The sequence below is a fragment of the Bemisia tabaci genome, chromosome 4, assembly GCF_918797505.1.
Source record: "Bemisia tabaci chromosome 4, PGI_BMITA_v3".
Taxonomy (NCBI): domain Eukaryota; kingdom Metazoa; phylum Arthropoda; class Insecta; order Hemiptera; family Aleyrodidae; genus Bemisia; species Bemisia tabaci.
In genome coordinates, this window is record NC_092796.1 from 17484594 (window position 1) to 17498711 (window position 14118).

Sequence of the window (14118 nt, forward strand, 5' to 3'; positions counted from 1 at the left end):
CTTTCTACTCAGTCTTCATCTATTTCTGTGTGATCAATACAATGTTTTTCTAGTTTTCTCAGCCAAGTATTTGTATAAACAGTAAGTTCACTGATGTCCAAGAGTTTATTTTATTGGTCGTACAAATAGTTTTATTTTTATTTTTTAAAGTTTTGAGTCTGAGACGAACATTCATTCTTTGAATACAGCGTTTGTATTTTTCATGTATCTAAGTATTTTATTTTGTGTTAAATGTCGTTCTGATATTAAATCATTAGGTATAATAAAAACTTATACCTTTCCAAATAAAAGCCTTTTTTTCTAAATTTTTCTCACCTTGATCTCTCACATCTCAAATTTTAAAAAAGCTGAACAAGCCATTCTTTTAAATTGAAATGTTCTTCCTATAAAATTCTGATCAAAGAAATATTTAATTTGCACTCAATAGTGCCCTTGTCACTAAAAAAAGATACTTCAAGAATTAATTAAATGGAAAGGAGAAGTGTTTCATTATCAGTTATGAGTGGAAAAAAACGTAGCATCTTTCTAGTTTGATGCAGGAAAATTTAATTTCATGTAGCTACCAGGAATAAAAAGGATTTTAAATACCTATACAATTTTTTGACATTATTACTGATCAAGCACTGTTTATGGAAGTTAATGACTGAAGATATTGGGATGAATCAGCTGCCAAAACAGTTAAAATTAAAAATTATTATCATCTTTGAGTTGCTTTAATTATGAATAGTATGAACCTAAAATACTTAACTGATTTCTAATTTCACCCAAGTTTTGAACATAACTCGGTGAAGTTTTTATTTTAATCTGCATCTGAGGTGATGCATTAGAAGTCTGTGGGAAGTCGCAGCCATTTGCTATATCTTTGAAATATGCAGTCATGTCACACTGCCAAGGAAAAGCACAGTTCCGATTGGTACCTATATTCAGGGAAAACTGACTTTAACTCTGAACCAATCACATGTCATAGAATGGACTGGTCCTATTACTATTTTATTCTTTGCTCATCAATCATAAATAATTCAGTCTTTTTAAACATCCTTGCATCCCTATCCCTAATTTTCTGTGCTCCTCGGCAGGACGGCCCAACGGCAGGGCAGTACATGTACAAACAACATACATCTTGCGTCAGATGCAAAGTAAATTGCATACCCTCGATTTCTGAAGGTGCTGCTTCTGCCTGGTTTGCCACTGGCCACTACTTGTCATTCCCCTTCCACTCCCATGATTTTAATTTGAGGTTAGGTATGGTTTCCTTGTTTGATGTGTTTTGTTTACATAACAAAATATTTTTAATGTTTTTCACCCAAGACTCAACTCTTACTCGTGTGTTTCAAGAAATTATCATTTCGTGAATTTTTACACTCCAAATAATACAGTGCACCTTGTTACATGCAATTTAACTTCGAAGAAGATGGGTGAGAACATTTTTTTTAAACAAACCCTATGATATTTCACACATGAAAGCACCTTGGCTTCATCGACTTGCAATCAAAGATAAATTATGAAGAGTCAATGAATGTGAAAGATCAAAAGATTGTACAGCTGTAAAGAGGTTAATCTTTGTTGATTACAGGATCACAGAAAGGATCCCTCTATATTTAGTGAATGCACGCAGTAAACCGGAAAGATCCCACAATCCAACTTCTTGTGATTTGAATGACCCTCCGTTAAATATGCATAGGAGCTGAGCATGTGAAAGAATTCTGGAGTCTATGCCCTTGAAGGTTTCAAAGAATTTTAAAATCAAAATCACAAAACGAAGCTTGGGTTCTAGAGATTCTCATGATCACAATCTAATCAGTTCTTGTAGGTTTCTAATTATATCGTCTTTGTATGTAAAATATATGCCCCATCATATAATTCTTTTTTCCTTCAAATGGGCAAAGTACCAAGATCAATAATTTTAAAATCAAACCCTACCTACAGTGTGATTTTAAGTTATGATCGTTAATTACCATTTTTATTTTTGCAGGATCAAAATGAAACCCGCAGATTTTTCCCATCTTTTTTTCCTCATATTCTTCATAAATATTTCTGCAGTCCCATCCATGCGGAGTTTCCTCTGTTCCAATGCTGTCCACTTGTCTTCGTATAAATTTGAACGTGTCGGAATAATTGAAGTACCACTGAACAAAAGTAAAAATTCTTTGAAGTTAAATGTCAAGTTAGTTGCACGGGGCACTCTACCAACAGTAAGTATGATTTGTCCCTTAATATACATGCCCATCAGGTCTAACATAGGTTCAATGAGGGTTAATTTTCCCCAGAATATTGGGGATCAATCACTATAGGTACTTGCCCCTTTCTGGTCCGCGGCCATTTTGCCACAGCCGCCGTAGCAGGTCTGCGAGTCTTTGCTGAAAATCGTCCAATACTACTTCTCAAAGACTCCTCCTATGTGTGGCATTATATTTTTGCCGCCATACGTGTTGGGAATATCCGACAACGGACCCACACATACTTAAGCTCAAACTTTTTGACTACTATCCGATATTGGACCTAAATGGGTTTTTTGCAATTTTGGTTTTATCCGACTTCAGACCGCTAAGGGTCAAAAAGTAAGTAGTTTATCAGTGAAACTGCAGGAATGTCTACTTCGGTTTGCGACATCTTAGACTCCCTGTTATAGTTTATCTTTTTAAATGGAAAAATACTCAACGTCATTACTTGAAATCTCCCCTAATTTTTCCTCCGGGTGAGGAGATGAATCTTTGGAAATTTCAAATAATGGTGTTGGTTTGATAAGATGAAATAAAATGAAATCGGAGTTTCTTAAACACTGCAGAAAAAGTACGCGCTCATGCAGTCTTACCTCACCGTCAAGGTTTTCTTTACTGTCATTCAGCATTATTACTCCAGTTTTCTCTATACGTCAAAGTATATCAGGTTATCCTCATTTTAGCTTCTGATTCATTAGCTCATTTTATTTTCTACCAGAAAATCAAGGAACAATGTCCTTAATCTTGATCCTTTAAAATTCATGTTCTTCTAATAAAAATAGATTTTTTAGCATCAAGTTTTTATCTGAAACATGGTCCTCTTTTGCACATCCAGTTCCAGTTATGATACTTCCAAATGAGCTCTTCTGCGTTAAACTTCAAGACTTGTGTTGATCATCATTGTACGTTACTTGTGATGTTGGTGTTATCATTATTATTTTTTTTCCAGAGATATGTTGGTTTGATAGAACTTGCAGACCCTGAGAAACTGAAAAAGACTGAAGTGAATGAAAGTGAATTACAGAGAGTCAAGTTCAGGATACGATTTCCCATCAACAAACCACTTCCATTCATCAAAAGTATTTTGGTAGATGATGAAATGCTATGCAGTGGAAATGTGAATATATTTTCCTGTGAGTACTTGGCTATCCATCTCCTGCCAACTTTCTAACAGATCTAAGATCATGATCCCTTCTTCTTTGCTCAAAAATACAAATGAGGGGTTTGAAGGACAAGGCGCATAAGTGCAGTTTTTGAAAAAATTGAGATATTAATGATTTCAAGTAAAACAAGTCTTACTGTATATTCTGTGAAAAAATTTGCCCCCAAATTCCAATTTTTAAGCATCAAAAAGTCAGTTTGAACTTTTTCCGCTATAAGGATCCATGTAATTTTGAAACTTCAAACACGATTTCTTGAAATAGTAAAAACTGCACTATACGCCTTGTCCTCCAAGCCCCTCAAATTTTCTTAGGGCATCACTATCCTCCTTTCAAATGATTCTCTTGCCATGTGTGAACTTTTAACTATTTTCATATAGTTTTGATGAATTGGATTCCATCAAAGAGTCCATAAATTTTGCATTGTTCACTTTTGGATTTTTTCTGTATAATTCAACAGATAGTGTATAAGCCAATAGATGCTTTCCACCAAATATGGTTCAGGCTCATTGCTTTCACAATTTTCTTGACTCATTGTATTTTTTTATGTCTAGCCATTCGGTGGTAGTCAGTTTGCACTGAGTATGCTTGACTGGATTGTGATTAAATTGTCAATACTCAACCATGAGAAATGCAAGTGTGTGTGCGATACACAAATTTGGAACTGGAACAGCAACTTAGTTAACTTTAATCGAATCCAACGCATGCATGGCTGTGCTTCAAAATTGCACTTTAGGCAACATCTGCTGTTGTCTATGCTACCCACAAGTGGCTCAGACGGCCTAGACGGCCTCTGAGACCACTTGCAATACAGGAAGTGATACCATTGCAGTTACCAGTTAAGAGGAATGATGAAGAGCATGGCTCACCAGTCTCCTTCAATCTTTTAATTCGTCTAGGAGAAAGAGGCCTGCTTAGAAACAGGTGTAAATTGGGGCCACTAATGATACTACCGCATTCTTCAACACAAATAATAAAGTTATTTTTAAGTAGTGAATTATGTTTGAATTTTTTTTTAAACAGATTTTGGTCCGGTTGTAACTCAAATATCTTTGCAATATGTTTTGCAATATCCTTTGCAATCGCAAAATGATGCCTCGAATTTGCAATCAAGCAGTTTTACTGAGACCAGCGGAGACCACCATAATAAATCCCTGATTGCAGGTAAGTTCTATTTTTTAGAGGAATCAGAGCAAATTCCACTACTCCTTTCAATGTACTTAATTTAGTGAGACAGAAAATTCCCTAAATTGTTCTTCGGGTCTTGAAAATATTTGCCAGGAAATCATCCTCTCATCTTCAATTTTTATCAGATACTAGAGGAGTGGTGAACCTTAAAGTTTCACCTGGGACCATGGTAAGTAGGGTAAAGGACCGCTTATTTTGTGAAGAGCCATTTTTTCTCAGACTGACTCACTTTTTTTCAGTGGAAAAGTGATGATACAGTTACAGTTAGTCAAAACCCTCGGGCAAAATTTGTGATGATTGTCCTATCTCTGAAATAACTTTGGCAATTGTAATTTTTTTTTAAAAAAAAAAATTTCACAGCTGTTTGCTCCATCGGATGAAATGAAAGGCTGCAAATTATAAACATGTGTAGGCGGAACATTTTTTTTTTTTTTGCTGCCTCCCTGAATGTCAATTATTTATTTTACTGTTGAGGAAAATATTGAACGATTGAATTAGGTTCAATCGTAGAAAATGGTGTTCACAGTATGAAACTCAAAAGTAAATTTTAATGCAGCTAAAAGTGTTATATGTTTAAATATTAATAAGTTTAATGCAAATTGTGAATGAAATGCTTTCCTTATAAATAATGTCAAAGAAAAAGGAAAGCATATACAATGGAGATAACCAAAGTTGAAGAAAAGAGAAAAAAGAATGAAGGAAAGAGAAACTGTCAGACTCCTTTTGGCTTAATTCAGTCCATGAAGCTTCATTGCCAGCAATGAAGAAAGAACATGAAATATACAAGCAGTGCCCAGAGCGACTCATTCATTTGAATAAAACTATCTAAGTATAATCTTAAACTGTTCATTACACCAAAATCCTGTTCGAGTGAACTATTGTAATTTGATTTTCATTACTTTTTAGAAAATTGTGGACAGACTAATTCATCCATCAAAGAGATCATGTTTCCAAGGAAAATAAGTGATTGGCCCTGGTTGGCTGGAATATTCGTCAAATCATCATCGTCTAAAGTATTTTTGTGCAGTGGAACCCTTATTTCAATGCAGCACATTATCATTGGTGAGTCTAATTTGGTATTACTGGAATGATTATCTCTACTATGAAATTTTATATTTTAAGAAGAGGAGGTAAAATTTTCCAATTTTAGAATTAGAGTTTGGACTAATTAGAAGTTAAGTCTGTATCTTGCAGCCACTTTTTTGGTGATAAATTGGGTCCCTTATTTTTACTCCGTCAGTCCCACTATCTCTCTTACTGGAGTACTCAGAAAGAAAATTTGAAACTGACTTTTGAACACATATTTTCTTTTGATGTGTTTCTTTGATTTTCTTATTTTCTTTTTTCAGCAGCTCATTGTATTTCAAATCATGACAAAGTAGAGGAGTTAAGTGTGTATTTTGGCAACATTCAAGAAAGCACAAGGGCAGGAACTGAACTCTCACTTAGTCGAAATGTGAGTTGACGATAACTGCAAATCCTGCGGATGCTTGTTTCACTGTCTATCTATCTTTCAGTGTAACCTCATCATCTTTGAGTGATGTGTAAGAAATTTTTAATTCTTTCATTTTTAAATCTGGAGCAAATCATTTTCTCCGACAAAAGCCTTCCATCAAATACATTTTTCTTCACAAAACAGGGTCTTTCTCTGTTTTGTGAAGTCATTATTAGGCGGTTAGTGTTAACCATCAAAAATAAGAGATATCTACTATTTTAAGGATAGAAGAGTCGCTTATAGGCGAACCATAGACATCTTTGGCTGGCCAATATCCTCATTAGCCAAGCAAGTGTTGCCAATGTTGGATTTGTCATCATTTCACTATGGAAGAGGGTGCCTATCAGGAAAACGGCTCATGAGACAAGGAAGAATTTGTCTCTCCGATCTGTCTTATCTGAACAAACACGCAGCTGTGGTTGCAGCTACACTGTCGTTTGTCTAGATGATTGCTGCCTGGCAAAACGAGCACATGTGGGCTCCTATTCTGAAACACTCCTCAATTGTATGTAAGAGAGTTGGGTGTTTTAGTTGTCATAATTCAGTTAAAACAGTGGACCTATACCCCAATTCGACATGAGACTGCAGTCTTTTAAAATGTAAACATATATTGGTTGTCACCTAGTAGGTACTGTTGTCACTGCCTGGCCATTGTCAATCACCTGAGGAAAATGTAAACATTGCAAGCCTTTTTGGCCAATTACATCAGTGGCTAACCATTTACGTTGAAACCTTATAACCTAGGCATTGGAATCTTCTACAATAACTTTTACTTTAAAATTAATATCAGAAATGATCGTGTTGATGCAATGTCATTAATATTTGTTCTTTTTTTTTTTAATACAGGTTTCTAAACTGCACATCAATCCGTTTTATAAGAAAGACCCTTTTGATACAAATGTGGCAATCCTGGAGCTTTCAGAGCAAGTAGAACCCAATGGAAAAATTAAGCCAGCTTGTTTGTGGCAACAAGCTCCTAATAATTCACCCTCCATATTAGAAGCAGTTGGCATAGTAAGTCGTCAGAACAATATTTTCTCCTATAAAACATGGTCACCCATTTGTTTTCTTTTTTTATGTCTAATTGAAGAAAGAATAAATGGTTTAAAAGGGGGGAAAAATCTAAAAAGAAATCAATTCCTGGATTGATTCAGTCTAGAATTTTGTTTATGTCTCAACAGATAAGAAACTTTTTCCTCTTGAATTTTGTTGGACTTACAGCTGCTCTCCAGAGCAATAAAGAAAAAAAAATAGATAAGTAAATTGTCAAGAAAGAAGAGGAAAAAGAATGTCTTACTTTTACTGTGTAAGCATTTCAATGTTTGTATAGGTACTAAATTAATTAGACTTTTTCTGGTTGGTAAAAGTAAATGACAGCCTCAGAATTTATCTTTGACTCTTATTTCTTCCGCTCAGATGTTTATACATTAATTATAACTTCATTTTTAACTTATCAGGTAGCGTTATGGATTGTTGATTTTGATGGGTCCCTTCTACCAACTAATCCTAGTTTCATTGAAGTCCGTATCAAAGATCCCCATGTGTGCAGACTTGATGATGAAAGCTGGTCTTATACATTGTGTACTGTTGCTCTTGCAGGTAAATATTAAGTCTTGTTGATACTGCATGTTAGAAATTTCTCGTTAATTTTGTAACATGATCAGCTGATGGCCTAGACAGACAATCAAACTTGAACAATTCTAGAGCAAAATCAGACAAAGTTTACCGGAAGAAATTACCTTTTTTGCATTATTTCAGAACAAATAATCTACAGGTATTATAATTTTCTTGCACTTGAAAGTGCTCTTATAAAAGTGCCTATGCACTTGGTTCCTCTCTGCAAAACTAGATCCAACTATGGTCTTTGCAGATGAACGACCTTAAAGTTAACCCTGAGTAAAATCAAAAGAACAGATGGAAAATAGAGAGTGAAGATGTAGGCTTCACCAAATGTTTATTATCTCTAATATATTCTCTCTCTAATATTATCTCTAAAGTGAAAACAGGTATGAATTTTTTCCTATTTTTTAGCTAGAGAGAATTCAAAAGACTTAGAATCACAAATGCGAAATTTATGACCATGCAATTATGCATATCATCATATCATTGCTCCTCTGATTTCAGAGCGTGTCTCTACTTTGATATGGATCAAAAAAGTATGGAGCTTTACTGTTGACAGAGTTCACCTTGAAATGTAATTAATACGCCCTTACATCTGAGAAGCGATGATGTGTACTATTTTGTGGGAAAAATAAACATTTAGTCATTGAGTCTGCAGTATTTGAATAGGGACTTGCCGATTTTTCTCAAATTTACGATATTATAAAATATGTAGCCATTTACTAAAACAAAGTGTGTGTTTCACTTCTTTTGTAGAACTTAATTGGTGCCCTGGTGTGTATGGTGGTGAACTGCTGATTCGTCAAGAAGATTCCCATGGTGCTAAATGGAGGGTCAGAGGAGTTATCGAATTTCCGTTCGATTATAAGAGCTGTGTCTCCTCAAAGCAATTGCTATTTACTGATGTTGGAATGCACTCTGATTGGCTTGGACAGATTCTAAGTCTAAGAGCTTAGTTTAGACTGCTGAGCTCATACAACAGGAACGTACATTTGGAGGATTGTTTGGATTCACTACAAGTCTAATTAATATTAATTTGGAGAAGTTACAACCTCTCAAGATCACCATCGAAGGGAAAAATAACTATTCAACATTTTAATAATATTTTTATTGGAAAAATAACTGTTCCATAAATGATCTCATAATTTTTTACAAATGGTTTGAGACATGTCTTGAAAAAAAGTTTATTCTAATTTTACCATTGTAGATTGCTATTTTCACGTATCTTTTCTCATGTAAATGAAACTGAAATACAACATTATAATTTTACAAGCTTTGTGTTTAATTTGTGCTTGATTGGCTTGAAATGGCAACGCAAATAGCATTGACAAATGAAAGATTCTGTTCTTCCAAATATTCAACTAACTTTATTGCTCACCATTTCTATTATTCTCGAGACTAGTTCGAATTTTGGATTGCTCATCTGTTCAATTATGTCAAAGTGATCTACATTCTTGATCTCCAGTAAAGTTATATTTTCAGATTTTTTGACCATGAGCTGCAACAAAAATTGCAAACATTTAAAAGAGAGAAAGTGATCAGAGAGGTAAGACATGAAAACATTAAATGAATTAAAATTATAATGATCCAGCTCATCTGAGATAGCCGACTACTTGTATAGGTGATCTCCAAAACGAAAAGTTGCGTCTGAGGAGCCAAGTCAGGTGAGCAGCTCAATCTAGTGTTGAAGGGTTGATTGACTTCGGCAAGCCCAGGTCCTTTGAATGTGCCAGACCCTGTTTTTCAAACGCGTTTCACATACGGAAGGCACATGAATAGGTAATTAAAAGGGTACCTACGACTCTCACATATTTCCAAGTAAATTAAATGAGGAGATTAAGTTTTCAGTCGCCGATATAGTCAATAGCGAGTGATTGCCACACGAATATAGCCTCCATAGTATTTATGTATTTATTAATAATACACCCTATTTTCTTTTTCTTTTTTTTTTTCGCAATTTGATTACCTAAGAAGTCAAACTGCCCTCTTGTGCTACGATTTTGTTATCACAAGCGGGAAGAATCGAAGGAACCCCGGCTTATTTTCAATAACTGGGTCTGGATACAACTATTCGTGTTCTCGGGATGTCCGTGTTGCATACCAAAAAATTGCAGGCGCTCTGGTTTTCTGCAGCTCAACGCATGCCGCGGTCGTTAGTTCTCAAGGGTTTCTTATTGTGTCGCATTGACGAACGTGTTTACCATGAAATCCCTGAAATTCGGATGCGTCGCGTAACGCCATGGCAACGTTACAAAATCCTCGAGATACCGATAACCGCGGTCATAAGTTGTGCTGAAGAAATCAAGAGCGCCTGCAATTTTTTCGTATGCAACACAGATATCCCGGGGACAAGAATAGTTGTATCGAGACTCATCCATAAGCCAGAGTGCCTGCAATTTTTTCGCTTGTGATCAAATTTCCACTCAGTCCAGTTTTCCCTTTTTCCCCGACGTAAAACAGTTAGGTATGGTAAAATATGTAGTAAAATAGAAAATTGCGTACCTACCTCAAAATATGCCATTGATTGCTGTTTAAAGGCAGGTGAATCAAACTCAGCTGTTATGATTAAGATTTTCACTCGCTTATCACAAAATCCTCGGTTCACAGGGCTGATGTCTTGTGCTTTCTCTCTGAAAATATAAGAATTACGAGTGATTAGGAGGATGTGCTCACCGGCAAGTAATGTACTGAAAAGATGAGAAATTATAGTTTAATAAGTTTGAAATTAGGTACCTGTCTAAGCGTAAGGCATCATTGTATGACGTGTCTAATAGGGGGTCTAAATTATAAAGACCACAGATCAGAATCACTCCTTGAAACAGTAAATTATCTACAACCGGTTTGTAATGTAACAAAAGGGATGCCAAATGTGCACCAGCCGAGTGTCCGCAAACCCACACGCCCCTGCAAAAAGGAAAAAAAATAACCAAATTTTTGTGACATTTGATAATAAAATTTCTTCAGCCCCTCTATTATTGAGAATGGTCAGAGAGAGGTAAAAAAAAACCCGAGTGACAAGTTTTTTTTCATAAAAAAAAAATTGTTTCCCTTTTTCCTTTTAAAAAATCTTTAGAAGAAGCAAATAATTTTAATTTGCTTGCGTTTGGTCGTTTATTTGCGCTTATTTTTGTCAGAAAAAATTGAGGGAAGAAAAAAATATAAAATAGATACCTGCGTAAATTTTTTAACACTGGCGTAAAATTTTGAGCTTACGCGTTTCTGACATCTCTTTGGTGGCATGCGATACCATCCATGTATATGACCGAAGAACCCATGGTCCTATTTTTTGGGGTTCCACATTAAACTCTAAAGCAATCTCAGGAGCAATATTGAAGCGATGATCCAGGTGATCCCTAATTCAACCATGAATACACAGAAGTTGACTATCTGACCTAGATCCACTTTCAGCAGCTTTTGAGAGGAGAAAAGAGCCCAGTTGTTGGATTTGCGATTCCATCTGCGCCAGCGTCACAGTTGGCGCAAGATCATACCCGGCAACAACGACCTGGAACCCTGCGTCAGCAAACCCTGCTGCAACTGAACGATACTGGGTCCTATCCATCATTTGCCACATTCCTCCATGAATGAAAGCTAAAATGGGGGCACCTAAAGAAATGGAAAATAAAGAAGCCAAAAACAAACTTAAGAAAACAAAAATTAAAATGTCATTCACATAGTATTGATGATGAAAGTTGCAAAAGCAAAATACGTACTTCAATTTGTGAGGTTGCAAATTTCCGCGATCTTGTTTTATTTTTATTTTTTTTTAAAAAAAAAGCAGACCAACGACAACTACTTCTAACCACCGGAAGCAGGACGGTTTGAATTTTGCGATTCAAAGATTGAAGTCTATAGGAAAGGCTTTTTAAAATCCTAGCCTACCATTTCAAGGCATGGAATGGCCGAAAACATTCCCCTCTCTTCTTGCACAGAATGATTCAACCGCTCACAACTTATTCTTAAATACACAATAAAGCATACGTCGAAATTTTATGATCTGAATTTTCGACCCATTTCCACAGAAAAAATCTCTATTGCAAATTTTCTGTAATAAAAATCTCCGTAGACAGTCACATGAAACTTAAGGAGACTAAATTGAAATCAGATGCATTAGTTTTTTACGTGGAGAGTTGAATTGTTTATATCGTTGCGCATTAAATGTAGGTAATGTAAAACTCATAATAAGCGAAAAACTCATTACAGCACATTGTACCATCCGAGAATTAATGACATAGCAAATAATGTTAATTTTAAGTGTAATAATTATAGGTGTAACTTTACAGGAATACCACCAAATAGGATCACTGGCGAAATCGAGTTTAAAATGCCGTGTGAATTGCGCTCTCTTGCCCTCCTCCTCCTCCTCCCCCTCTCTCCCACTGCCTCAATTTTTATGCGTGAACGAAGGTGAGTAACATTAACACAGATAACAGATCCTTCCCTCCGCTCCCTCCTTTAGTGCGTCACTTTTTCCATCTAAGGCTTCCAAGCGAAGGCTGAAGTTACATATTTTTGGAGACTTGAACGCAGCGCAAAGAAAAACAACCAATTACAAAAATGTTTCACCTCGCTGCTTTTACCGACTGTATAAATAAAATTGCAGTAAATATGACGAGATCGGAAAAAAACGGGGCTTAATGTGAAATGAGGGGCTTGGAGGACAAGGCGCATAAGTGCAGTTTTTGAAAAAATTGAGGTATTAATGATTTCGAGTAAAACTAGTGTAAATGCATCTACTGTGAAAAATTCGGGGGAAATGCAGCTTTGAAGTAACCGAAGTCTTCAAAATCATTGCTTATTACCTGCCAGACCTGTTGTTGGGTAAAATATATCACACTTTTGTCGGTCGCCATGGCCATAGGAAACTTCCAGTTCATGCTTTGGGAACAGTTTGAGTACTTTTTCGCTCTCTGAAATAAAAGAGTAGGTACAATTAACCAATTGCCATGAGCTTGTTACAAATAGGAAGAAATTTCACAATGTTATATAGGTACAGGTGCAGAGCCAGTTTAAGAGTGAAAAAAGACGTGTGGGTATTTATCTGTCCTTAGAGAGGTGAATATGGCATTAGAAGTAATAAGCTGCATGCGTGGATTACTTTAAAAAGGGATATGAGAATCGATGCTACAGTAACAAGGTGAATAATTTTGAATTGGATTATTGTGCCGAAAAAGTAAAAGATGGACCTATACAGTACGTGGATCTACTACAAATAAGACAAATGAAAACGAAGACAGTACGGAATTAGAGCAAGGAGCAAGGGAAAGGGTGCGCTTTGATGACGGCGCAGAGATGCAACTATTCGTGCTTGATAAATGTCCGTGTTGCATCTGCAAAATTGAAGGCGCGACGGCGCGAGGCGTAAATTCGCAATGCTCTGTCCTGTGCTGCCAGAGGTGTCTCTCAGATTCTGGGGAGAAGTTAAAAAGCGAGGAAAATTCCTTGATGTTTCCTCTCGGTTTGCAGAATATTCTGTATGAATTTCAAGTCATACGGTTGACATGATTCTCTCCGAAAAAAAAAAACTAGGAGCGGAGATTTTGAAAAACCGCAATGGAAGTAAGTGCTTTCGCACCTTAGCAATCGATTTGCATTGTCATAATCGGGGATGCGCATTTTTCAGCTTTACAATTCGGCATCGATACTTTTCTTTAATTTTTTTTTTTTTTGACAAAGATAACGTTACTCTATTACATCTCATATTTCAAGGCAAAATACTGAAAGTGCTTTTTTTTAATTTTCTGGAAATTAAATATTGAATCGGGAAAAATGTTGGCAATATCCGAGTTTTTCTTCAAAATCCTCACTCTACATGGCAGTTTTATGTTTTTCAGCCTTACCTTGAGTTATTATCTGAATATGTTTTGCGATGACCTCCTCTGCAGAGTAACGATGGCTCCACTGGCTCGGCGAATATAACCGCTCCAGCTCACTATTCCTTTCGTCATCGGTTCCGTTCGATGAGGACATATTAATAAATAAACAACGAAAATTGAAGACACCTTGCACCCGATGACTCGTGTCTGAGAAACACGCCGCTCACGTTATTCTTCACTTGTAATTTTTGTCTCTATTAAATATAATATATTAAAACGGGATCAGTAACGGATGAAACGCGTCCAGTAGGTGTCCATGTAGAATCATTTGAGCTGCATTTTCAATTCGGAACCACAATTTCTGGCTCATTTGCAAAAGCACTTATGTAAATAGGGAAACTAACCCAGATAAGACATAATATTTTTACAATATTGGGCAAATATTGTCAGTACTGTCGCAATATTTACACAATACTGACTATATTTTGATAATATTATAATCAAAATTATTTTTTTAGAAAATATTTAAAGAATCATCATTTAGTATTTTTAAAAATAATATGTTTACCCAAAACATCATAAAAATATTTTCAAAATATTTGTATTTCAATACTGTAAAA

The 14118-nt window shown here is 35.7% G+C and overlaps 2 protein-coding genes across 3 annotated transcripts; one reads left to right on the forward strand and one right to left on the reverse strand.

The window, feature by feature from the left end:
* The first annotated feature begins 1216 nt into the window (after positions 1 to 1216).
* On the forward strand, positions 1217 to 8954 carry LOC109034415 (serine protease 33). 2 transcript variants are annotated; one of them, XM_019047542.2, is made up of 9 exons: positions 1217 to 1415; positions 1973 to 2192; positions 3169 to 3352; positions 4403 to 4543; positions 5474 to 5629; positions 5920 to 6023; positions 6909 to 7076; positions 7520 to 7661; positions 8439 to 8954. In XM_019047542.2, exons 1-9 carry the CDS (start codon positions 1390 to 1392, stop codon positions 8636 to 8638), a joined length of 1341 nt encoding a protein of 446 aa, XP_018903087.2. In that variant the 5' UTR covers positions 1217 to 1389; the 3' UTR covers positions 8639 to 8954. The 2 variants fall into 2 exon arrangements, with proteins under 2 accessions (XP_018903087.2, XP_018903086.2); XM_019047541.2 differs by having other exon boundaries at positions 1218 to 1415; positions 5917 to 6023.
* Positions 8955 to 9037: 83 nt separating this feature from the next.
* On the reverse strand, positions 9038 to 13895 carry KFase (kynurenine formamidase). The gene is made up of 6 exons (XM_019047543.2): positions 13523 to 13895; positions 12485 to 12592; positions 11075 to 11288; positions 10416 to 10586; positions 10189 to 10312; positions 9038 to 9180 (listed from the first exon to the last, which is right to left on the reverse strand). Exons 1-6 carry the CDS (start codon positions 13650 to 13652, stop codon positions 9040 to 9042), a joined length of 888 nt encoding a protein of 295 aa, XP_018903088.2. The 5' UTR covers positions 13653 to 13895; the 3' UTR covers positions 9038 to 9039.
* Between the last annotated feature and the right edge of the window lie 223 nt (positions 13896 to 14118).

Excerpts from the sequence above, each read along its gene's own strand:
- LOC109034415 (XM_019047541.2), top strand. The coding sequence starts at position 1,390 with ATGCAATTTAACTTCGAAGAAGATGG. Across the intron at positions 2,193-3,168 it reads CACGGGGCACTCTACCAACA|AGATATGTTGGTTTGATAGA; the intron begins GTAAGTATGATT and ends TTTTTTTTCCAG. Across the intron at positions 6,024-6,908 it reads AACTCTCACTTAGTCGAAAT|GTTTCTAAACTGCACATCAA; the intron begins GTGAGTTGACGA and ends TTTTTAATACAG.
- KFase (XM_019047543.2), bottom strand. The coding sequence starts at position 13,652 with ATGTCCTCATCGAACGGAACCGATGACGAAAGGAATAGTGAGCTGGAG. Across the intron at positions 12,593-13,522 it reads TATTCAGATAATAACTCAAG|AGAGCGAAAAAGTACTCAAA; the intron begins GTAAGGCTGAAA and ends CTTTTATTTCAG. Across the intron at positions 10,313-10,415 it reads GATGCCTTACGCTTAGACAG|AGAGAAAGCACAAGACATCA; the intron begins GTACCTAATTTC and ends TTATATTTTCAG.